The sequence below is a fragment of the Clytia hemisphaerica genome, unplaced genomic scaffold, assembly GCF_902728285.1.
Source record: "Clytia hemisphaerica strain Z4C2 unplaced genomic scaffold, Clytia hemisphaerica genome assembly, whole genome shotgun sequence".
Classification (NCBI taxonomy): Eukaryota; Metazoa; Cnidaria; class Hydrozoa; order Leptothecata; family Clytiidae; genus Clytia; species Clytia hemisphaerica.
In genome coordinates this window covers 769124-794424 of record NW_027103829.1, presented here as the reverse complement: position 1 = coordinate 794424, position 25301 = coordinate 769124, and the positions used below count along the sequence as shown (strand labels likewise).

Below are 25301 nucleotides of genomic sequence, written 5' to 3'. Positions count from 1 at the left end.
TTTTTATTTTAGTTTGTATCTTTGAAAGACCCCATCGGATTTAGGCAGGGCTGCCCGATTTAGGACCACTCACGGTAACCTGGGAAAAAATAGTGAAAATGTTCAGGAAAAGTTAGGTTGGAATCACTGGATAGACTAAAGTTTTTTTTCACTCGGATCGCTACCATCAAAGTTGATCAATCATACTTTCTGTCATAAGTCATAACATGTCACGATATGAAAGTGATCGAATACTCACAATTTTTTTGAAATTTTGATGCTCTAAATTCGATTGTTAATTGATAAGTGGTCGTTCGATTACTTCGATCATTACACTCATTTTTTTAATAAGCATACGGTAAATTTCGGCTGAAGCTTACTATGCTTAAGTAAAGCTCAATTTTGAGCCTCGACCTATCACTTATTATGCTTGGTAAAAAAATTATGAAGGGGGGGGGGTAAAATTTTCACGCATTTTCCCCTCTCTTTAATCTTGAGAGAAATGAAGACATTCTATTGTTTTTCGAATGTTTACCATATGATTTCGAATCCTTACAGTGTTGTGTTCATGTTTCAAAAACAGACTGCTACACTTTCTCTCTTGACTTGGTGCTTTTTTATATTATACAGGGATTAATTTGGATTCTGTATAATACAATACTACCAGTTTTGATATGCATTATTAAATTTTCTTTGGCTGAGCCTCAAGGTATGCTTAGCATATGCTTAATTTTTCTATAAATTTTAGCTTCAGTATGCTTATAAACGTTATGCTTATAAAAAATAATGAGTGTATTGACTACTTCGATAATCAAATTTATTGACTACTACCGTCTGGTCATATTATTCTTATATCTAAAGAAGGGTGTCGGAATAAGAAGAGGGATGTCAACATTACAGTATAGCCCTAATTCTTCTATTTAAATTTACGGGAAACGCATATTTGGACTTCGTACCCAATGTTGCAAGCAAGCACTAAAGCTTAGAGTCCTGAAAAAGCAGGACAGAAATCAGTTTTTTGAAGTTTGCAAAAAAACGCCACATCGATGAAAGATCTTTAAATTCAGTATAATATGACAAATTCAGCGTTCCAAAAAAAACGCATTGCAGAAATCTTTTTATCTTCACAGGATCAATTCTCAACCACAAAATACATCTTTTGGTCAATTGGTTTTTTTCTGATGTTTTTCTTTCAAAGAATATTGATTATTTTCATTTTTCCCTTGAGCACGCAAGAAAAAAATGATAAGCTTGCGTTCTTGCCCAGACAAATAAAGATAAGGAGGCGGCAATCTTGCGCAGAAGGCGCTAACTACAACAGCTTTAACTTGGAATGATTGGTCAAATCTTGGGATGGTTGATTTCTAGACTGTATTTTCATTTACTGTTTGAATCTCTTTCACAACAAGTTTGTTTTGATACTTCAACCAAGTTTATCAATCAAACTTACTAAACTAAATGTATTTTTAAAGTATTTTAAAAGTACATAATTTGAAAAAGTAATTAACAATTTTATAATCACACACACGCTGCTCACATCTTGACGTCATTTTTTGTTTTGTGATGTTTTTCCAGCTTGTGCATGATTTGCATGTCAAAGTTATTGAGTGTCGATAACAGACATGGCTCCGCCCCCCCCCCCCCACTTATTTGGGGGTTGTAAATATAAAATCGGCCTTAAAGTGGGTGGGAGCTGTCTCATTTTTTAAACTCAGGGCCGGACCTAAAAAAGTGGGGGACCTGAAGGGCTGCACTAAAGTTCTGGGGGCTAATTACAATAATTAAGAAATTGTAAAAATATTTTTTTGTTTTAATGTTCTGTTTTTAAATATTCTACCGTTTTATTTTTATCTGCGTGCGAGAGGGGGTGGTACTTTTTGCAGGGACCTGAACCTTTAGATTTCAACTGGGACCGGAACCTTACTGAAAAGTGGGGGGACCAAAAACTCAGGGGGGACCTAAATTTGTTGGGGGGACCTAGAACCCCATTCGGAGCCATGACAGATCTCACAATTTTCCACGGAAGAACAGACTTTTTTATATCTGTTTTCCGACGCTTGCGCAGCACGAGTGCATGCGACCACATTTACGCGTTTCTCATCACAAAGATTTGTTCCTTTTGCGGTGTGAAAGCCTACCTAGTGAGAGTAGTATATTCACATTATTTGCTATCTATGATTCACGGTTATGTTAATTAAATGACTTTGGAGGTTCGGTGAGATGGTGGGCGAATGGCTGTCCCATGTTTTGTCAGATAGTCCCAAGTTAGAGCCGTTGAGGGTAGTTTTCGCCTTATTTTGCGCCCACGATAGAATTATCTAAATACAGGGGTATTACAAATGATAAACTTTCTCATTTTGTATTTATTTTCTGAGAAATACAAATAGTATATTAAATATTATATTGGCTAGGTTAATGGCAGATAATTTAAAAGTTTCTAATGAGGAAATGTGTGGAACTTGTTGATGTTGATGGCTTGTTGAAAAGGAAAACAGAATGGCCAAAAGGGAATTTGTGATTGATTTTCTTGTGACTTCTAATTCCTTTTTACTTTCTTCTGTTTTATCTTTTTTACAGTCTTCAGCAGGTAGGTCAAGGCAGTTCGGGCCCTGCTATTGGTTTTTTCAAATACTTTATAAATTTGAAAAATATCAAGATTTAAAATTTTCTGAATCATTTTGATTAATAGCAAAATAATACATAAAATGCCATCAAATGTGAAAGTCAGGGATTTGATTAGATCAATACGAGCCGCCAGAACAGCTGCAGATGAAAGAGAGGTGATCACTAAAGAATGTGCACTGATACGAACTTCCTTTCGAGAAGAAGATAATGATGCTAGATCACGAAATGTTGCAAAGCTTTTATATATTCACATGCTGGGCTACCCAGCTCATTTTGGTCAGGTATGCTTAAAATTTCTTCGTTTCTACTTTTGGTTACTGACAAGACATTTTTCATGCGTTCTTAGTGTCCAGTCATCATGCTCTCCTTCTTAGATTATGAAAATAATGGTAAAAAGCAGTAAAATAAGTATTATTTTTTTCTCTTGAATTTTGTTTACATAATATCATTTTTGAAAACTTGTATCAATCAATAGATGTCTGCACAAAATGAACTTTGACAAATTCTCTCAAAGATAAATCAAGTAGGGATAGAACCCACAACCTTGTTTAAAATTTTTTAAACTTTTATATTAATCTCAGTTGGAATGTCTGAAGTTGATAGCATCACAAAAGTTCAATGACAAACGAATGGGATATTTGGGCGCAATGATGCTTTTGGATGAAAAACAAGATGTACATCTGCTTGTTACAAATTGTTTGAAAAAGTAAGTTATTTTAGTATCCTGTTTTCTTCCAGTAGAATTTTTTTTTGCAAAGACCTTTTATTGTGTGTAGAGACTTTTCCAGTCATAAATTTAGAACATAATATCTTTGGAATATAGATTTGAGTAAAACACTACCTCCTCCTATTTGCCTTTAACATACTTCACTTTTGTTCTTTTACTTTGTTAGTGACCTGAACCACACCTCGCAATATGTTCAAGGACTGGCCCTGTGTACCCTTGGAAGGTAAATTCAACAACTTAATTTATTTGTGAAAATTGTTCCATTTTTTTATCATCAAATGAAATTTCAAGGATTTTTATCCTATTGTCATTATAATTTAGAATTTTTGAAACATGCATATTAGAAAAAATGAGAATATCGTAGGAATATTACTTTTTCTGTTAAGATGTGCAGGGATGTTGCAACAGATTTATAAAGTTAAAAGTTGATTTCATCTGCTCTGGAAGTAAATGAAGTAGATTATAATTTTTCCTGTTACTGTACTTTATTTAGTATCTGCTCTGCCGAGATGAGTAGGGATCTTGCTGGAGAAGTTGAAAGACTAATGAAAGCTGGCAATAGTTACATTAAAAAGAAGGTACAATGATAGTAGGACAAAATTTATGACTGCCTTTAACATTGTTAATGCTTTTTATGTCACAAGTCTTGAATTAAAGCTTTACCAACTTGATTTAAGAATAAAATGAAGAAAGTTATTCTGTAAAGCGTTTTCAACATATCTTTGTTTTTAACTTTTTAGGCATGTTTATGTGCTGTAAGAGTCATTAGAAAAGTTCCTGAGTTAACTGAAATGTTTGTTTCACTGACAAGATCTTTGATGAGCGACAATAACCATGGTAAACTTTTTCTTCTAAACCTAGCCTATATTATATAATGCCATGCCCGCAGTAGCAAAAAAATGCATGGTAGATATAGCTCAGTAATAAAATTTTCCCTTATGGGTTTCCATTGTAATGCAGACTGCCTTGTGTTTCTAGAATGTAAACGATAGAATATGTTTCGTATGGCGTACCATCAGTGCCAAAAAGATTATTCCGTATTCATTAGAAATTAACAATTTCTTTATTCTAGATCTTAATTCTGTATTCGAACAACCATTCAAAAAGCGTTTCTAGATTATCCAAAATACACTTCTGGAATAGAGAATTAGATGAATTAGTATGGAATACTTTTTTCTAGCATGAAAAAGCATTCCTAGCATGAAAATCTTTTTTCTAGCATAAAAAAGCATTTCTAGCATGAAAATCTTTTTTCTAGCATAAAAAAGCATTTCTAGCATAAAAAAATATTGTGGAATAAAAAAAAATTCCTAGAATAAAAAAAACGTGTTTCCAGAAAAGAGAATGAGTTACACAGTGCCAAAAAGGGTTTCCTCTGACTTGAAATTTCTAAGGCTATATTTACACAACGAGTACATAGTTTTCTTCAAAAAAGCGGAAAACCCATCTTCGATCCGACGCGCGGATTGGGGGGGGGTCACACTGGAAAATTATGGCATGCTTTATTTCATTGTCATAGAAACAAGTGATTAAAGCAGAAACTTTATATGTGACCGCTTCATGCTTTGTTTATTTCTTTTAAATTTCTTCACTTCTTGCTTTAAAAATCATAGCGCAGTTTTGACCCCACTTTAATTTTACTTTGACTGCTTGTAGAGGATTTTTTCCACATATGCAGTATGGAAGAAAATCAACAAATTTGTTTTCTTTCCCGCCATTACGAATAGACTATATAGTTCTATTTATTTCTCAACCCTTTTATGTTGCCGCCTTCTGCTTTAATTTTTTCGACTCCGAGGAAACCCCAATATTTAAAGCATGCTTTAATTTTTCAGTGTGACCCCTCCCATTAAGTGTCTTCTCGAACGCTTGTGCGTGCGTACACAGGAGGGGGAGGGTAGGGGTCGAAAGAAAATGTACGTACGCAGAAAAAAAAATTTCACAGCCCTTAAAAAGAGAATTATTATTCGCTTGTTATTCTTTACGAAATAAAAATATCAGCTTTTTCTCTCTCTTAGAAAAAAAGGGAAAACCGAAGCCTTTTGAAATAGATTTTCAGCCGGGGGAAGGGTGAATGAAAAAGTACGTAATTACCAGGGGGGCATAGCCATTTGTGTACGCTCATTCCGTGAAATATATATTACGAAAACATTACGTAGTGACAAAGCAAATGAAAACATTGAATTTTCCTATTCACCCAAAATGTAATTAAAGGCCATTAAATTATTTAGTGTAGAAGGTGCTTTACAGTGGAAACCCCTTTTAGCCCTGCAATGCATCATTTTTGGCACTGTTGAAAAACTACATTTTTGTCAATAATGCATTGCGATAAATATTGCAAAAAACTTTCCTGGAATAACAAAAATACTCCTCCCGTTATAGCGATTTCTCTTTTCTAGAATAACGAAAAGCAATCTTCCAAAATAGAATTAAGTTTCAGAATATGAAATTTGATTTCTCAGGATAAAAGGTGTGTCTGGAATAAAACTTTCTTTCCACAGTAAGAAACATTTTGCTAGAATACAAAACGTCGTTCTAGAATAAGAAAATTACCATTTAGCAAATAATCTTTTTGGCACTGATGGTACGCCATAGTTTCGTAGCATAAAAAAGCTTTCTATATTTTCCTCAAAATGCCTTTCTTTGAACTTTGAACAACCCTTGATTCTTTCCTTTTAGGTGTGCAACTAACAGCAATCGTACTGATATCTGAAATGTGTATATTGAGCCCTGATGTTGTTTCTCACTTTAGAAGGGTTTGTATTTTTACTTCATTTTAGAAGTTCATCTTCTTTTTCATTTTCCTTTTCCTTGGGTTTTAGAAAAATACTGTTTCATTAATTTAAATTTGATATCAGAATAACCAAATAGAAACAGCTAAAACATACATTTAAAATGTTAAATTTGATTTTATAAGTTGAGATATTTTTTCCTTGGTTTTAATGTTCAGTAAATCATTCCTATTCCATTTCATATCTTAGTATGTTCCAAACTTGGTGCGCTCATTGAAATCACTCATACAAGCTGGCTATTCTCCCGAACATGATGTCAATGGAATTAGTGATCCTTTTCTACAGGTATTTTTGAAAACTAGTTAAAGTCAAACATGTGAAGCTAAAAAAAGATCCAACTTAGAATCAAGTTTTTCCAGTCTTGATTGAGCTCTCATCTATTTTTGTAATAAAAAATCAAGTAAATCTTGAAAGCTTCCCTTAGTGACTGAAGAGATTTGTTTTTATATTGAATTGAAATATTGTTAATGATACCTACGTTCTTTTTCATTGTTCAACATATTGAAATAACATTGTTTTTGAAATTTTCTAGGTTCACATTTTGAGACTTTTGAGACTGTTAGGGCACAAGGATATGGATTCCAGTGAAACAATGAACGACTTGTTAGCTCAGGTTGCAACAAATACCGAAACAACTAAGAATGTAGGAAACTCTGTTTTATACGAAACAGTTTTAACAATCATGGATATCAAATCAGAGAGTGGTTTAAGGGTATGTATATATGGTACACCCTCTTCTTCTTACAGTATAGCGTGTGACTTTTTATTTGAATATCCTATTCTTGGGAATAATTTCATTGACAAATTTTGTAACTGTTCGACCGCAGCAAAACTTTTAACATACAGTAAAAACTGAATTGTATTTGGCAATTCATGTATTAAGAGCTATTTATTGGATCATCTTGTTGCTCGTTTTTAGGAGTCGATGCTTATTCTTCATTGCTATAAAAGCTTCTCATGTTTGATTTTTATTTTAGGTTCTGGGAATCAATATTTTAGGAAGATTTTTATTAAATAACGACAAAAATATAAGGTATGTTGTTTCTTGAGGTGTATTCAACCTTTCTTGTGTATTTTTAAAGGAAAATGAATGGAAATCATGTTTTCTTGTTTAATAACAGGCTGAGTACCATATCATTTGAGGCGTGTGGTTGCAGGCACACATCTAGGCCATAACTAAATATTCTAAGGTTTTTGACCAAACACCCTTAACCGCAAGAAATTGTAGATAGTACACTTCGTTATATCGCGCTCCTTTAATCAATAAAGTTATAAGGTTTTAGGAATGTTAAAAAGATTTTTACCACGATTTTCCACTCACGAATCCTTATGACTCTTTTTAGATATGTTGCATTAAATACACTGTTAAAAACATTGAATATTGACAACAGTGCAGTACAACGTCATCGTAGCACTGTATTAGAATGTTTAAAAGACCCTGACATCTCTATCAGAAGGTAAGATTCTATTCATGATATGCACACCATTGCAATGTCTTCTGACATTACATCATGGACTCAACAGCTGATTGGTTGTAAGTGACGTAAAATCAGTCAATACATAACTTTCAACCAATAAGCTGTTGCGTCCGTGGAAGACATTGCAATGGTGCATATCATGAATACAAACTTTTCGAAAAGCTTGTTTTATTTTTTATCCAATTCATGATATGCACCACTGCAATGTCTTCTGACATTACGTCATGGAACCAATAGCTCATTGGTTGGAAGTGACGTAAAAGCAGTCAATACGTCACTTTCAACCAATCAGCTATTGGGTGGAACGGAAGACATTGCAATGGTGCATATCATGAATATTCTAAGGTATGGCTTATTTGCGTTGCTCCAAATTTTTTCTCTGTCAATATCTGATAGATTTTTTTTTTGATTCGCATTTTAGGAGAGCCATCGAATTGAGTTTTGCTCTGGTGAACACAAGCAATATTAGAAGTATGATGAAAGAATTGATTTTCTTCTTGGAGAATTGTGATGTTGAGTTCAAACAATACACTGCTTCTAATATTATTACCGTAGCTGAGAAATTCGCCCCAAACAAACGGTGGCACATCGATACCATTCTGAAAGTTCTGACGACGGTAATTCAAAATTCTTTGGTTCTTGTAACAAATCATACCATAAAGTAACAACATATTGCAACATATTAACCTTTGTATGATTGACATATCTCTATGTCACTGTGGCACAATTTATGTTAGCTTTTAAAGGTTTAGTGTTTTCTTCTGTCCTTTTGAACTTCATGAATTAGTGTTTTCTTCTGTCCTTTTGAACTTCATCAATGTGTAAATTAATAACCCGCATTATTATTCTTGTTTTTAAGGCAAGCCTATACGTGCGTGATGACTTGGTGTCGACACTGATACAACTGATTTCCGGCACAGACACGTTACACACATACACTGTGCAACAACTCTTTAGAGCTATTCAAGACGACAAAACACAGGTTAGTGAGTTTGATGTACTGATTTCTGATAGGAATATAAAAATTGACATCGATTTACATTAACGTCAAATTAGTCTTATACACGTGGTAACCTCTAAGAATTGTTGAAGGATTGTAGTATTCACCGTCATTGAAACTGATTTTTGGAAAATTCTCCCTGGTGGATTCCCAACCGCATATATAATAGATACATTAGAATGTTGGTATGGTTTTCTTCTTTCTTTAAAAAATCCAGACTTTGAGCTGATATAAGAACCCCTGCAGTTTCAGCAAATCAGCAAACGTTGTTTTTCAACTTTTTTTCTTTTTCATAGCAATCTCTTGTTCAAATGGCATCGTGGTGTATTGGTGAATATGGGGAGTTACTTTTATCCACTGACCTCGAAGAAGACGAACCTCTAGATGTAAGTATTGTCAACCTTAATTACTGCCGCCGAAATCTAAAATATTGACTTAAATGAGCAAACTGCTCTTTCTCTCAAAAAATTTAGCTAGAGCTTTTGTGAATAATATAATATTGTTGATTTTAGTCTTTATTTTTACATTTGGGTGAGTATTGCCTTTTCATTCGGAACAAGTACAAGCTGTTAAGGGAGTGTTCCCTTGGACATACGATGTATGCGTACATATTAGAGATTAATGATATAAGAATTCACTATTTTAAAGATTTTGCGTGTCAAAAATCAGCTCAATTTCAACTTTTAAAAGTTTGGAGTTTTTTTGGAGTTTGGCTTTGGCCGTTTAACAAATCCACAACTTTTCTCTTCTCAGGTAACTGAATCTGACGTCGTTGCTCTACTGGATGGAATCCTTGGTAGCACTCTTTCCTCACCAGTGACCAAAGAATATGCTCTCACGGCTGTCATGAAGCTTACCACACGGTTCACAACGTGTAATGATCAAATACAACTGGTCATCAATAACTACACAACAAACACAGATGTCGAGTTGCAACAACGTTCTGTTGAATATGATGCTATCTTCAGAAAATACGAACCACTACGGCCTGGGCTTTTGGAACGTATGCCATTGATAAGCACAGACCCATCACCCGCAGGTAATGTATTAAAACAAATGAGGTTTACGAAATCGTAACGGGGTTTAAAGCGTGAAGCTACTGGATTGAATTAACGACACGGCTTCTAATTTACGGTCTGAACGATTTATAATTCGTGTGATACAGTAATATTGTTATTAGTATGATAATACGATAATTGTGTGGGATGAAAAATAAAGGATTCTTCAGTTTGTTGAGCGTCGTCGACAATAACCTAGCGAGGTGACGCATGAAGCTATTTACAACATTTAACTACGCGGGTTATAAGTCACGGCCTAACCGACTCAGCTAAATAAATTTGTGTGCATAAAAACATTCCTTAGTTCCTAATCGATATCTATGACGTGAGTGTCGACAATTTCACGTCATAGATTTGGTGCTTTTTAGCCCGGAACTTCGCAAATAACCCACAGAAAACTCGTAGTTAGCTTCTTGCTTAACTTAGCTTCTTAACTTAACTTGTGTGCGTATCATGGCTGAAGAAGGCACTGATCAGAAGTGATACGGTACAATGATAGGTTTATGGCTTTCCTCTTTATTAGTTGTCTTATATCTTTTTAGCTTTAACTTTCCTCAGTCAAAAGGTCGTTCCTTTCTTTTAATTTTAAATATATGAATTATTTATCCTTTCAGATGGTGCCAAAGAACTAAACGGTGACGCATCACTGTCCGAAATTACCAAACTGGACACTTCAACCACTGGTGGACAACAACAAAAAGAATCGGACTCCTTATTCGATCTCCTTGGTGACGGGTTACCTAGTGCACAGACCTCGCCCGCACCAGCAGTGAGCGGTGGATCCACAAGCGGTGGCGGGCTCATGGATCTGTTGGGAGATCTGGACATGGGAGCTGGGGCCGCCCCTGTTATGCCTCAACAACGTAAGTTTCCGATGTTAAAGTGTTTCTCTCCTCAAAGAATGACTCCGCGTTTACTTTATCGAGTCCTACTTTTTAAGAACCACGCTTTGAGGTGGTATTGTAAACAACACGATAACGAGAATTTTAGCCGGCATGTATTTCGAATCTGAAAAATCCTTTAACTTAGATTTATAATTCTGCTAAGAGAACTAATGTCTGGTATTGTTTATTTTTCAGCGGTAATGTCAACGGGGATGAGTTCGGGCGGAGGATCGTCAGGCTTAGATGACTTACTTGGTTTGGGTGGTGGACCTTCCACCAATGACCTGATGTCTGCACCTGCACCTCAACCGCCAACCTCTGGTAAGTCATCACCTTTTAACTGTTTTGTTTTATCAAATATATTACAGCTAGGACATCGTGTATAGACTATCCGAGCATGATGGTATCTCTGACTCCAAACTGTTCGTTTGATATTATATGCCTATCAATGATAATCAGAAATAAATTAGTTTTGGCTCATTAGACCTGCTTGCACTATATGCATAATGAGATTTTCTGCGTTGTATTTCACTGAAGTCCTTCTGTTGTCATACTGTTGGTGAGAGAGAGTCAGATTACACCTACACATCTCTTCCAATACATAACGTTACGAAGTGGCAATGCTATAAACTTTTGTTGAAAAAATATCTGTCTGGGAAAATCTTCTGTTATTTGACGAAGGAGAAAGAAAATTCCCAAAAGTCATTAGGCGTAAAATATTTGCTTTCACGAGATTTCCTGCCTAAAGTTTTCGTAACTTGCCTGACTAGGTTTTCCCTTTAAAGGTATTCCTTTGACACTCTTCACATTTCTGTGCTGAAGTTTATGAAAAGTTTTAGTGCCCTTTTTAAACGAGTTTTGTAAGTATTCTATTGTAAACTTTTTGCTACTTCACACTCAGAAAAATTGGCTGTGACATTCATTGAGAGAGATATGTGTCAAAAATCTAAAATCGAAAAAATCGAAAACACAACTTAAAATTTATCACAAAGTTTTTGTGACCGCTTCGCTTTCGTAGTTGTACTTCCTGTTCTTCTAAAATGTTTCATCAGGAGGCGAATTGAAACCGTGGGAATATCTAATTTTCTTTTTTTAATGATCTTTACAGCTTTAAAGTTTCTACATATAAATCTGAGAATTCTCAAGCCTAGTTGTCACTCATAACTCAAAAAGTTTTGCTAGAATCCACCGCTTTCCTCCATTATTCAAGGCAGTTTTAAAGGAGTACAAATCACGCAGTTTTGAAATTTTATTGAATGTACTCGCAAGTTTAAGTACTACTTCTTCCACCCAAATCACTAATTCTTGTCCATCCACAATCATGTTCTTTGGTTTAACGACCATTTCTTCCGTACAGATCATTAACCATAATGATTATACCAAAATCAATAGTGGTTGTTAGGTTGATCACTTTGCTTCTTCGTGATAAGCAGCAGGAGTTGTTATAGGTGGATTGGTGTTGGAGGGCGTCTGGAGACAGATGTTTCTCGCATACAACGATTGTGGCAACGCTCAATCCTATTTTCCCCAGGACATTGTTCTTGACATTGGTCTAAAGTCTATTTCAAATAAGCTGGCAGTGTTTTTTCAAACCTCAATAAATTTTGATAGAATTTGAATTAAGAAGCGATTTTGTGCACGTTGAAAAGTTAATCTGGAGTGGAATATTGTCATAAAGAAAAAAATCAAAAAGATCGGAAAATGAAGATTGAAAATGAAGAAGAAGAAAATCAACTTTTTTAATATTTGTGCTATAATAATTATCATTTTCACATGAGTGATTCTTTGATCTTAGAACATCGTTAATGTGAAAAAAAATTTTCAAAAAAGTTAATTCCATCAAAAGATGTAGTCCAAAGTTGATCAGTGTATGACTTCAGAAATCATCAAAAAACAACAAAAAAGAGCCTTTTTCGTAAGTCAACCAGGTCAAAGTTTTATGGTGTATTTTTTGATTGAATGAATATTTTTTTAATATTTTTTCGCATTTATGACGTTCTAAGATTGAAGAGTTTCTGATACAAAAATGAAGATCATATCATTATTCTACAAGAAGTTGATTTTCTTCTTCTTTTTTTTTAATTTTACATCTTCGTTTTTCCGTTGTTTTTTTTCTTTTTGATAATATTCCACTCCGGATTAACTTTTCAACGTGAACAAAATCGCTACTTAATTCAAATTCTATCAAAAGTTATTAAGGTTTGAAAAAACACTGCCAGCTAATTTGAAATAGACTTTAGAATACTTCTTTTTGTATTCTTACAATTGATATCTTCATTCGGTGTCAGCTTTGTTTGGAAATTTGTACCAGTACCAGTGTAAAGATTTTTAACTGATATGTAGCTGGAAAATATTGTATACTTTGTAGGCTTATAATTGCCAGTAGAAGTCCATAGACTTTTAACATGTTGACAATGTAGTGAATATCCTAAATAATTGCTACATTTCTTGAAGATTTTCTTTTTTGTATCAATTATAGTAGATTTAAGATTTAGATTGAGCGCGAATATTGTTTAATATTGATTTCGGGAATAGACAGTTGCATAGTCGAACCCAATTTCCTTTTCTTAATCAACAAAGTTGGAACAAAAGAGTAATATTCGGCCGTATTATGTTCAATGTCCCATAGGACTTGTTGGAGGCGTAAAGTATGAGCCCTAGCTTTTGTACACTGTACATTTCGATTGACTTGGAAAAATTCTTTACGGATAAACTGCCATTTTTGCTTTTAGTAAGGGGGGGGCAAGCCTGAGGTTCCATGACATCTTTTGAAAGACGACCCAGATTGGTTTTATATTGGAAGTTACAAGTACTATTTACACTTCACATTAAACAATTTCAATACTTCTTAATTGAAATGCTACTCCCAGGCCCCTCTGTACATTGCTTTTTTCACATTGCAAGTCGTCTACCGCTTCTATCCATCGCTTAAACAAACCTAATTAAAACAAATAAGTAGACATCTAGTTTTGAAGTTTGGTTGTTCGAATAAAGGTTTTATTTTTAAATAAGTGTTCCCGTTTCATATCATACACATATTTCATATCAGGGCAGTGTCTACCTTTTGTTATAATATGCTGATATAAGCGAAAAAAGTCTTTCTTTTCCTCGTTCTAACCAATCTTGCTCCACATACGTGTCAATGCAATGTGAAAAAGCTTGTGAATTAAAATTGATGAGTAAGCAAACGATATAACTCTCATTTAAAAACAAAACCTTAATATTGGCACGTTTCAATCTTTTCACCCAAATAACAATTCTTTGAGAATCGATAATCACATCATGAGGGTGATGCACGACTTCCGTGCATACAAGTGGCCGTGTCAAATATCTGTTCATTTATTGTTGACCATCATACGGTGTTTTGTGATAAGTGGTGTTTCTTGGTATTTCTTGATTGGATGAGGTTACTGATATTTCTTCCGTACAACGCTTGTAACAACGCGCAAAACTTTTTCTTCTGGGGCATCTTTCGCTACATTGCTTCAGAGCATCTCTTTTTATATTTGACAAACTCGCGGCTCCAAGTTTTTGTTGACTTTCATGTAAGCAGGTGCAAGGAAAATAGTAGGGAGACAAGAAGTCTCTAGAAACAACTTTTCACTCTCATGGTGGTTAAAGCAGTTGGGTGCTTGTACAAATGTGCACTTTCAGAAAAAATTTCAAAAACATTAACAACAGAAAGTTGACAGACGCTTACTCTCTCAAGCCCCGTAATTTTTGTTCTCGTCTATTTTTCCATATAATAAGCCACTTTTCTCTTGAAAGGGACGTCAAAAAAAAAAAAACGAAATCAGAACGAATTAGAACGAAATTATTGGGAGGGGCATACAGAAGAAGTCCATAATAATATAAGATATTAGTACATATGTTCTTTCCCTATAAAATTTACAGCTTCAATATTCCTGTTGGATAATAATCCATACCAGGGCTACCAGGGAAGGGAGACTTCTTTCTAATTTTTATTTCCATGCTTAAATTAACTTAACTAAAAACATTTTTTTCTGTAAAAATGATTGCCCTCTTTGTCGCAGGCCATATCAAGAAAATATTCTAAATCTTGTAAACTCATTTTCCATTTCACCCAGCGTCATTCCATTTTGTCACAAAATAGTTCGAAATCGCGTAGTTATTTATTAGTATACTCGCAGGTTTGTACTGTTTCTTCCACCCAAAATACCAGTTCTTGTCCATCCACAATCATATGGTATGGTTTGACAACCACTTCCTCTCTACACCCTTCGTAAAGCCATACTGATTCTCTGCTTAGATTTTGGGTTGCCGTCACCTTGTTGTAGGGAGTAATATACGTCATCCTTCGGGGTCTGCTAGTTGTTCGGGGTGTTCGGGATGTACTAGTCGTTCAGGATGTTCTAGTCGTTCGGGGTGTGCTAGTTGTTCGGGTTGTACGGTGGGAAAACAGGTTGAAGAGTAGAAGTTTGTTCGTTGTGACGTCGAGCAATATTGGATGTGTCCACTTGGTTGGACATTTCTGGCTGATTTGCTTGGCCAACAACAGGTGTAACATCTTGTATGCGAGACAACTCTCTGTTGTTGGATGACATCTCTTGGCTCGGTGAGAAAATCATTTCTTCCACAAAGCGCATTTGACAACGCTCAAACCTGCTTCTCCCGGAACATTGCCCCTTACATTGTTCCACCACAGAATCTCTTTTTGTATTTGTACAATCGATATCTCCATTTTGAATGTCTGTTGCTTGAAAACCTTTTACAGTTTAAGGATGGTCCAACGACAATGGAAAACATTTCACAACCTGTAGGCTCAGCACCAATGGAAGTCCGTAGATTCCGATCATGTTTACCGAAATTAAAAACACTCTTCACCTCTTGAGAGATTTGTGTTTTTGAGTGATGAGATTTTTTTTAAATATGTCATAATATTTCTGAAAGGGTCATGGAGAGTGTTACGTTAATATCCACCGGTGGCTTTGAGAGAAAGAAAGCTGGCATGGTCCATTGTGGTCCTGATTACCCATAATTCATTTAGACCGTTAATTTGCCTATAGAGGAGGGTATTTTGGGTTAGTAATTGTCAACGAACGATAATCTACGTTTGGTGTAAATGGATTTCCAGATGACATATAACTTCAAAGTAATATACATCTAACGCCCTTAAAGTCGAATAATCAGGTGATTCAACTTTCGACTCACTTATTTTCTTCCAAAGAAGAGATATGAGAATTTCAAGAAAGGTTCTAAAAGTTATACATTTTTATGGAAATAAATAAACTGGCATGAAAATTGATAAGATAGTTTTATTCTTGATTAGTAAGGAAAATACTGATCTAAATATTTCACAATTTATAAGGACTATTTTGTTGTATGTTGAAGTTGAATTTAAATTTGAGTCCCATTATGTGCAAGTACATTCAAACTCAATAACATTCAAACCGTCGTTGTTCATATTCGTATGTTACGAACACATCACCGACTACCAATGATTCTGTCACCAATTCATAAATCATTCCACATGAAATAGTATGATCTATCCTGAGGACTTCCAGTGGCAGTTTTTCAAACATTACAGCTTGGGTTTTCATCCTTGTTGTTTGCTGGGTTGGCTCTTTTGTGCTTGTTCTGACAGTTTGACTTGCGTCAGTGATATGACCTGAAAACGCCAAAATGATGACCGACAATGTCCAAATACATACATACATCTTCATGGTTCTCAACTGAATGAAAAGACTTCTAAGAATAGTCTGTCTAGCAAGGCTATTTAATTAGTGAGGTCTTTACCTTATTACACGAATATTACTAGTCATAAAAAAAAATTCGTGTTAATAAAAACCCCCTTAATTAAAACCAGCCGGTGTTTCCTTGAAAAAGGAGAAAAATTCGTGTTAATTTCAGATCGTGCAAATTTCAAGGCCGTTAAATACTTGCCTAGTAATATTTGTGTAATTCAAATGGTGATAGAAATTTTACACATTGAATTGCTGGCTAATTGTCATAGATTGGATGTGAGAGTTTGGCCTTTACCTTTCTTCATATCATGGGAATTTCACTATGTGTTGTTACTTTTCAATTCTATTGTTCCCAAAGTGATCTCTTTTTCCTGGGAAAAAAACCGAGCAGTCCCTCTTTTGAGTTTTCATCGCTTGAAGCTAATTTGAGCAATATTTATTCAGATTTTTTATAAGAACTCGCGGGAAACTTAAAGTTTTAGATCAACTAACAGTAAATATATAATTTTAAATTGCGATTTTGTGCTTTGAAAAGGTAGTCGGGAGTATAACAAATAATGGAATCTGTCATTAAGGAAAGAGTTAAATTAAAACATTTACCTCTTAAGAGTTTCGCGGAAGATCGAAATGAACGTCGTTATCTTAAAGCGCCATCAAGGCAATTTTCAAATGCCGGAAGGGACAAGAAAAAATATAAAAAACATTGCTAGATTTTTTATATCATGATTTACTGTGCAATCTTGCTATTTTATATGGCGCGCCTGAGTGGACAAAAATACTATATTTTCAAAAATACATACTATCTTTCAAATATACATACTATCTTTCAAAAATACATACTATCTTTCAAATATACATACTATCTTTCAAAAATACATACTATCTTTCAAAAATACATGCTTTCAATATACATTCAACTTTCTAATACATACTATCTTTCAAAAATACATACTATCTTTCAAAAATACATACTATCTTTCAAAAATACATACTATCTTTCAAAAATACATACTATCTTTCAAAAATACATACTATCTTTCAAATATACATACTATCTTTCAAAAATACATACTATCTTTCAAAAATACATACTATCTTTCAAATATACATTCTAACTTTCTAAAATACATACTATCTTTCAAAAATACATACTTTTAAAGAGTCTGCTTAATTACGTGGGTTGCGTACGTGTGTGGGTGCGTGGGTTGCGTGAGTGCGTGGGTCAATATTATTGTGTGGGTAATTTTTTGCGTGGGTGCGTGGGTCAAAGTATTTTTTGCGTGGGTCATTATTTTTTGCGTGGGTCAAAATATTTGCGTGGGTCAAAATTCTCTCTGTAATTCGAAAAAATGTCTTCCACTTTGAAAATTCGAATTAGCGAGAGTCTACTGAAGATTAAATTAGGGGCGGCGAAGAAGAAGAATGGATTTATTCTTTGTAACTGTATGTATTTTTCTTTATAAGGAACAGGCATATAACTCTTGTAAAACAGAAACTCAACTTTCACACAATTATGTAAAGCGACAGGTTTTGAACTTTGCACTTTCTTCACACTCTACACAAGAAAAGAGTTTTGAAAACAATTAGCAGTTGCATTATGTGCAATATTTTATTTTTTCTTATATTGAATTTGATAAATATCATTTCAACCTTCTACCTCTCGTATCGATTGCACCTTGTCTTGCCATACAGTGGGGGCGTACGATCTGCCGGTACTTGGGATAAGGCCTAATTTAGGGCTGGGAAGCGGTAAAAATTATAAAAAGTGTTCGGAAAACGGTATTTTGCAAGAGCCACGGTGACTGTAAAACACCTGATTTTTCGTCCGGGATGAGGTAATTCTTATAAGACTATTAAAAACAAGACGGTACATAAAACTTTCGGACTATAAAAAAAGCTTGTCACGGAAACTATTAGTACGCATCCCCATCAAACAAAATATCGACTTTAGAACTATTTAGCATTTAAAATTTGATAACAAACCATCGTTTATAGGCGATTATGAACTTAAACCTCTACCTGAAGCGTCGAAACTAACTTCGAAATCGTTGAATGTCATCTCCGGTTTTGAAGAAGATATCAGAACTTGTGGAGCCAAAGTTCCTTCAGCATTGACTTGTGCACACGAATTTGTTTCGACGAAATCCTTCATATCTTTACACAACTATCAGATGGACAATCAAAAGTTGATGGAAAATCTGGAAATGTTTTCTTTTTCGTTGATGGATGCTAATTTACTCAGCATGATGACACTGTCCATTGAGCATTTTAACTCGACAACCCACGTCAAGCACGTTTGGATGAGCCAATTGCAGTATTCAAGAGAGTTCATGCGATCCATCAAAAAGTCATTAAAACGTACACACCCTTGGTCTGCATTTTACTGCAAGTCGAAAGGGTAGTTGGTATTTACCTCCTGAAGGCGGTTCAATTTCAACATGCTTGCTTCCATTCTTCCAAAAAAGATACCCTCAGTTTCTATCGATAAAAAAGACGAAAATCGTTTGCAAACTTGGGCTAATAGTTACACGAGAGCTGTACGTCAGAGAACTGTACGCCAGGAAACAACTATGGCGAAGATGGTAACTTTGCCACATTATCTCTACTCAGGCGAAGTCATCGTCAGACGAAACAAGCACATCTGACAATGGCCAAAACGCAGAGAAAGTAACCACAACTGACCATGACCAAAACGAGACAAGCGCATCTGACCAAGCTGCAGAAACAACCGACCAATTTGATGCTTCAGATGACGATGATAATGAAGGAATACGTTGAAGGAATAGCTGAATCCGAAACCCACAACATCGAAAATGCTCTGGATGAAGGATCGTATTTCCTTTATGGACGGTCATCTAAAATTAACGTCAAACATCGAGAAAACGTCACTTTGGCACCGTTTTTCTCGAGTTACGTTGAGAAATCGACCATATCCGCTTAAAAGTACTCTATATCGTTTTTTGAGAACTTTCCAATGGTATAAGTGGTTTTGTGTTTTAGCGACTTTGAAATTTCGTCAAATTTCGGGTCCCAAGGGTTTTTGCTTGTTACGTCAGTCTTTTCCCCCATAAAAAAATTGCTGGACCTAATTAATTTACTCCCTCTCAAAAAAGTTTCTAAATACATTCTTCTTTCGAATGAGCAAAAAAAATGCCACTCCGGAAATCGTTGTCACGGGTCCAAAAGAATGGCCCCCTACTATATATTTCATAAATTTATATTTATACCAATTACCAATTAAGTTTTGTTTAAGACTAAGAGTTATAAGTTTGTTTCTCATAAAGAAAACAATTACAAAAAAAGTAATATATGTTCCTGATATACATTGTAAAACTGTCAATACCAATCACTAAGTTTCATTCAAGAGTTATAAAGCTTGTTTCTTATGAAGAAAAAGCTTACTAAAATTCAAAATGTTGATTATCTGTACTGCCCCGATTTGACTGTCAATACCGATCACCAAAAATAGTGACCCACGCAAAAATTTTGACCCACGCAAAGAATATGACCCATACAAAAAATATGACCCACGCAAAAAATAACGACCCACGCAAAAAAGATGACCCACGCAAAAAATATTTTGACCCACGCACCCACGCAAAAAAAATGACCCACGCAAAAATATTGACCCACGCACTCACACAACCCACGCAAGCACGCACGCAACCCTGGCAATATAGCAGACTCCTTTTTAAAATACATATCTTCCAGATACAAATACTATATTCAAATATTCAACCTATCTTTTCAAAATACACACGACCTTTCAAATATAAATGCTATCTTCAATCATTTTTTGTTAATGGCCTATCTACACCATGATTTTATCAATAAGGTACTGTTGTACTGTAGGTCATACGATCTAAATAGCAACATGATATGTATTTTTGGAAGATAGTATGTATTTTTGACAGATAGTATGTATTTTCGAAAGATAGTATTTTTGTCCGCTCAGGCGCGCCATAATTTTATGTCAGGATACAATGTTATATGTAAATTTGATCAAAACTAAACTATGAAATCATGTTATGATCATGGCGTAAAAGTTGCTTAACGGACGACAATAGTACATTTTTGTACTGTTTCTTCAATCCAAAACACATATTCTATGTCATTAATCAGAATAATCTGTGGTCTGCGAACTATTTCATCTGTGCAGATTGCTTCGTTGGTCGTTTTAGGATGTCTTATCCCTTTGCTACCTTCTTTGGTTTTAACAGTTAATGTCAAAGATTGAGAATTAGTTTGTGCATTTTCTTTGCTAGGAGTTGTTGTATGAGTGGCTTCTTGGCTAGGAGTTGTTGAATGAATGACTTCTTCGCTTGAAGTTGTTGTATGATTGGCTTCTTTACTGGGAGTTGTTGTATGAGTGGCTTCTTGGCTAGGAGTTGTTGAATGGGTGGCTTCTTGGCTAGGAGTTGTTTTATGAGGCGCCTCTTGGCTGGGAGTTGTTGTATGAGGGGCTTCTTGGTCAGGAGTTGTTGAATGAATGACTTCTTTGCTAGGAGTTGTTGCATTAGTGGCTTCTTGGCTAGGAGTTGTTTTATGAGGCACTTCTTGACTAGGAGTTGTTGAATGAGTGGCTTCTTGGCTAGGAGTTGTTGTAAGAGTGGCTTCTTGGCTGGAAGTTGTTGTATGAGTGGCTTCTTGGCTGGGAGTTGTTGAATGGGTGGCTTCTTGGCTAGGAGTTGTTTTATGAGGCGCCTCTTGGCTGGGAGTTGTTGTATGAGGGGCTTCTTGGTCAGGAGTTGTTGAATGAATGACTTCTTTGCTAGGAGTTGTTGCATTAGTGGCTTCTTGGCTAGGAGTTGTTTTATGAGGCACTTCTTGGCTAGGAGTTGTTGAATGAGTGGCTTCTTGGCTAGGAGTTGTTGTATGAGTGGCTTCTTGGCTGGAAGTTGTTGTATGGGTGACTTCTTGGCTAGGAGTTGTTTTATGGGTGACTTCTTGGCTAGGAGTTGTTTTATGAGGCGCCTCTTGGCTGGGAGTTGTTGTATGAGGGGTTTCTTGGGCAGAAGTTGTTGAATGAATGACTTCTTGGCTAGGAGTTGTTGCATTAGTGGCATCTTGGCTAGGAGTTGTTGAATGAGTGACTTCTTCGCTTGGAGTTGTTGCATTAGTGGCTTCTTGGCTAGGAGTTGTTGAATGAGTGGCTTCTTGGCTAGGAGTCGTTGTATGAGTGGCTTCTTGGCTGGGAGTTTCTAGCATAGGAGTGATCGAATGTTTGGTTTCATGACTTGGAGTCGTTAAATGTAGGGCTTCCTGGTTAGGAGTTTTTGTTTGTATTACTTCTAGGCTAGGAGTGGTTGTGTGTGTGGTTTCTTGTTTAGCTGAATTAGATTTACTCAAGCATTTATCATAGCATTTTTTGAATTTCTTTTTGTGGGAACATTTGTTATTGCATTCCTCTACGGCACTTCTTCTGTAATTTTCTGGCTGTTGAAAATTATCTTTCCCGCTTAATTCCTCTTCAACTAAAACCATATCGCGACTCATCGTTTGAATATACACTTCATCGTCGAAATTGTCATCACCATCTGTGAAGTGGTTCCCAATTGGTGAACATTGATTGTAGTATACGCTCAATGCCAGAAGAAAACCCATCAAACGTAACATTTTCTTCATACTGCCCTCCATGGCTCGCTTGACAGGAATGAGATTATTTTTACTCTTATTTTTATAAATATCGCCACTCACCGTTTGTTTCTATTTATCTTATTCACAATCGGAATATATCTCGTGAGAAATGGACAGGTTATTCTAGAGACTAAGGCTGGAACAATATTTCTCGTCACATTACTGGAATCTTTAGTTAAGCCCATATTACAGAAGCTAATTTTTGAAATCATACATTTTTTCAGAATTCCCAACGATTACGGCTTTCGAGAAGAACGGGCTGAAGATAAATTTCTCATTCGGCGACGTTGGGTCGCAGGGTCCTGGCACCTTTATCACCAAAATGACGGCTACAAACAGTCAGGCTTCAACGATGGAGAACTTCCTCTTTCAAGCTGCTGTACCAAAGGTATAACAGCGACATTGTCTTCTTTACATATTTCTTGTGAAGGAACTATAAACATATAATATACAGTTGACGCTCTCTAATTGGACGTTCTACTATTCGATAAGCTCCAATATTCGATAATATTGAAAGTCACCCAGAGTCACCATCAACAAGAAACACTCATAAACGACAACTGAACATTCGATACGCTCCTTTATTCGATTAAAAACCAATTCCAATTGAAAATCGAATTAGAGAGGGTCGACCATGGCATGAACCCCCCCCCCCCAGCCTGCAGGGGGGGGGCTACAACCAAAATCTTCCTGAAAAAGGCTGGGGGCTGGATTTTTTTTTCAATTTCAGGGGGTACCTATGATCTCTGGGGGTATCTAACTTTTATGCAGTAAGGTCTGGGGGCTTGGGAACTATATTTTATGTTGCTTTTATCTAACTATTATTATTCTTTCTAATTGTAAAAATATACAATTTTTTTCATTTCTTGACATATACTCAAGTCACAGAGGGTACCAATCCCAGGGGGTACCTACTAACGTCTGTTGTTTGGGGGTACCTAAAATTCAGGGGGTACCTATTTTCTTAGGGGGTACCTAAACCCCTGGTCCATGCCATGTCGACTGTATTAGTAATTCCACTTTACCGATATCTCCGGTGCCCAGATTGCATGTGAGAATATCACCATACATCGAGTCTACTTATGGTTAATTAACCATGGTTTGAAAAACTTTGAGTTCTATCTACAATTCAATATTATTTGTCTGTCTTTTCTTTCATCGTCCTCAGACGTTCAAACTTCAAATGCAATCACCGTCCGGAAACACACTGGCTTCCATGAACACTGGGACCGTCACGCAAGCCATGCTCGTCGGAAACCCTAATAAGGTAATAACTTAATATCATTGAAGGCTTGACGAAATAACAAAATTAACTTGGATTTACTCAGCGAGTAAGAACCGCTCTTTTAGAATAAAAAGTTGTTTGAAGTTTCACTTTCCTCTTCCCTGTCACGATAAATCAATTACTTTCTGAGATTGTGTTACCAGAGTTCACGAAAGATTCGCATTTGGGTATTTAATGAAATGGGGTAATTTTCTTGAATAAATGTTTGAAAATTAAGAATTGACTATATCACGAAGTCCCTTGACTAAAGCAAGTTATCTGATTGTTGTTTTTATTTTTTTTAGGAGCCCGTCCGAATGTTATTACGAATTTCTTACACATTAAACGGACAAAACGTTCAGGAACAAGGCCAAGTGGACAGTTTCCCATCACAACTATGGTCTTGAGCACGGGGAGACGCTACAGTTAATTTAATAATCTGAATTATAAATGATATCGACCGAAAAGGAGTATGGATAGAGAAATCTTAGTTCGGTTCGTTTAAATGTCTGTTCGTACAATGTTTTGCACCTTTACTAATAAATCTAGTATCAACTTCAACTCTTGGAACAACTCTAACAACCGGTTCCATTATAACCGTTATTAGCAGACTTCTTGCATTCTCAAATTAAAAAAAAAAAACTACAGTTTTGCTAGCATTATGCTCAAGTTTTATACATAGTTGGGTGTAAATATTTTCATACGAATAGGCATTTAGTAAACCGAAAGTCAGTAGGTCATTGGTTAATTCGACATATTGGGAGAGGAGTTGCAATATAGTGAATTTCTTGGGAAAGCAAATCGACGGAGATGAGATTCAAGTGAAAAATGTGTGAATAGTTAGAATAACGATCTACATCTGAACACAATTTTAAACACAATCAAACTTGAACGTTTGCTAAACAATCGAACGCCCCTTTTTTGGCGGTACCACCGCCCTCCAACCCCTGATGTTCTTCATTTTTTGATTAATTTGTATAGTTTATTATTTTTGTGGGTGCTTATACTTGTATTAGACTTTCTGTTTTTTTCATTTCAATTTTTTTATAACCTATGTGAGAGAAACGGAGAATCTAGGGAAATGCACGTTTCTATAATTGGCAATTATTGCAATAAATATATTTGGATCCAATCAGGGCCTTAGGACTTTGCAAATTTACTTTGCTCTATGAACAGTTTCGGCAAACCTTGTACGAATTCCCATAGCAACAGTGTTTCTCTTTTTCTGTTTTTCTCGTCAGTTAATCAATACCAACCGAACGGGAAAATATTATGATTTCATTTTGTTTTTTGTTTTTTGGTCCCTAAAATAATAGAATTTTTAATTTAGAATTTTTTTACTATATTAAAATATTTCGCGAAATTCTTAGGATAATTAGATGTACCCGATTGAAATTTTTCGTTTTCTTCTATATGGTGATGAAAATTTTTCAAGATTGTTGATTTCTTTAATTTTTGTAATTTTTTAAAGTGTTCTTATTTTAATTTTGAGCTATTTATACACTTCAACAAAGCCTCTTCAATAGAACAAAATCATGAATTGTGACAGGTTCGTCAATACGTTACGATTTGAATTACAATCGGTAATTTAAAACATATTAATCGAGAAATTTTTTTTCTAATTATCTTTCAAAATTGTTTATTATTATTGATAGAATAAATATTATTTTCCCTCGCTTTAAATATTCCTGGTCGCAATAATCCTCAAAATGAGAAAAATTGAAAAAAAGTCTTCTTTCCTTACAAACAAATCTGAAGTAAATTTTACAACCCAAATCTATGTGCGACTTTATTTTATGTTTTAGAGAATTTCTGGTATAATGATCAAAGTATCAAAAATATCTTGTACTCCTCTGATTTATTTATGAATTTTTCTCCTTATTATTTTTTGTTAAGAAAAATTGTCACTTTCCCTAGAATATTCTTCTTTTTTTTTTACCCTATGCCACCTTCGAGTCTTATGCTTAAATTTCTATTTATACTCAACCACAAGACCTATCCAGAGGGCGCATTGGCCATGGCGGCAGAAATCTCTGGAATGTGCTACTGGGAGATTGAAAAATTACAAGGTAAAAATAAATAGAAATCGAGCGGCGCTTTTTTGACGCCCCTGCTCATAAAGCTCCGTCACTGATTTCAATGTACAGTTATC

General features: G+C 35.3%; 2 protein-coding genes across 2 annotated transcripts; one reads left to right on the top strand and one right to left on the bottom strand.

Annotated features, from left to right (window-relative positions):
- Positions 1 to 2648: 2648 nt before the first annotated feature.
- Positions 2649 to 25068, top strand: LOC136806801 (AP-1 complex subunit gamma-1-like). The gene is made up of 19 exons (XM_067063380.1): positions 2649 to 2885; positions 3186 to 3310; positions 3498 to 3554; positions 3825 to 3909; positions 4072 to 4168; positions 6011 to 6087; positions 6313 to 6408; positions 6656 to 6835; positions 7101 to 7156; positions 7467 to 7580; positions 8023 to 8218; positions 8461 to 8583; positions 8898 to 8987; positions 9355 to 9640; positions 10274 to 10522; positions 10739 to 10864; positions 22110 to 22273; positions 23054 to 23152; positions 23455 to 25068. Exons 1-19 carry the CDS (start codon positions 2685 to 2687, stop codon positions 23554 to 23556), a joined length of 2523 nt encoding a protein of 840 aa, XP_066919481.1. The 5' UTR covers positions 2649 to 2684; the 3' UTR covers positions 23557 to 25068.
- On the bottom strand, positions 19414 to 21892 carry LOC136806802 (mucin-22-like). Its single transcript, XM_067063381.1, has one exon. The coding sequence runs from the start codon at positions 21883 to 21885 to the stop codon at positions 20299 to 20301; it is 1587 nt and encodes a 528-aa protein (XP_066919482.1). The 5' UTR covers positions 21886 to 21892; the 3' UTR covers positions 19414 to 20298.
- Positions 25069 to 25301: the final 233 nt, after the last annotated feature.

Coding starts and splice junctions, on each gene's coding strand:
- LOC136806801 (XM_067063380.1), top strand. CDS start 2,685: ATGCCATCAAATGTGAAAGTCAGGGATTTGATTAGATCAATACGAGCC. Junction 7,157..7,466: donor AATAACGACAAAAATATAAG/GTATGTTGTTTC, acceptor GACTCTTTTTAG/ATATGTTGCATTAAATACAC. Junction 8,219..8,460: donor TTCTGAAAGTTCTGACGACG/GTAATTCAAAAT, acceptor CTTGTTTTTAAG/GCAAGCCTATACGTGCGTGA.
- LOC136806802 (XM_067063381.1), bottom strand. CDS start 21,885: ATGGAGGGCAGTATGAAGAAAATGTTACGTTTGATGGGTTTTCTTCTG.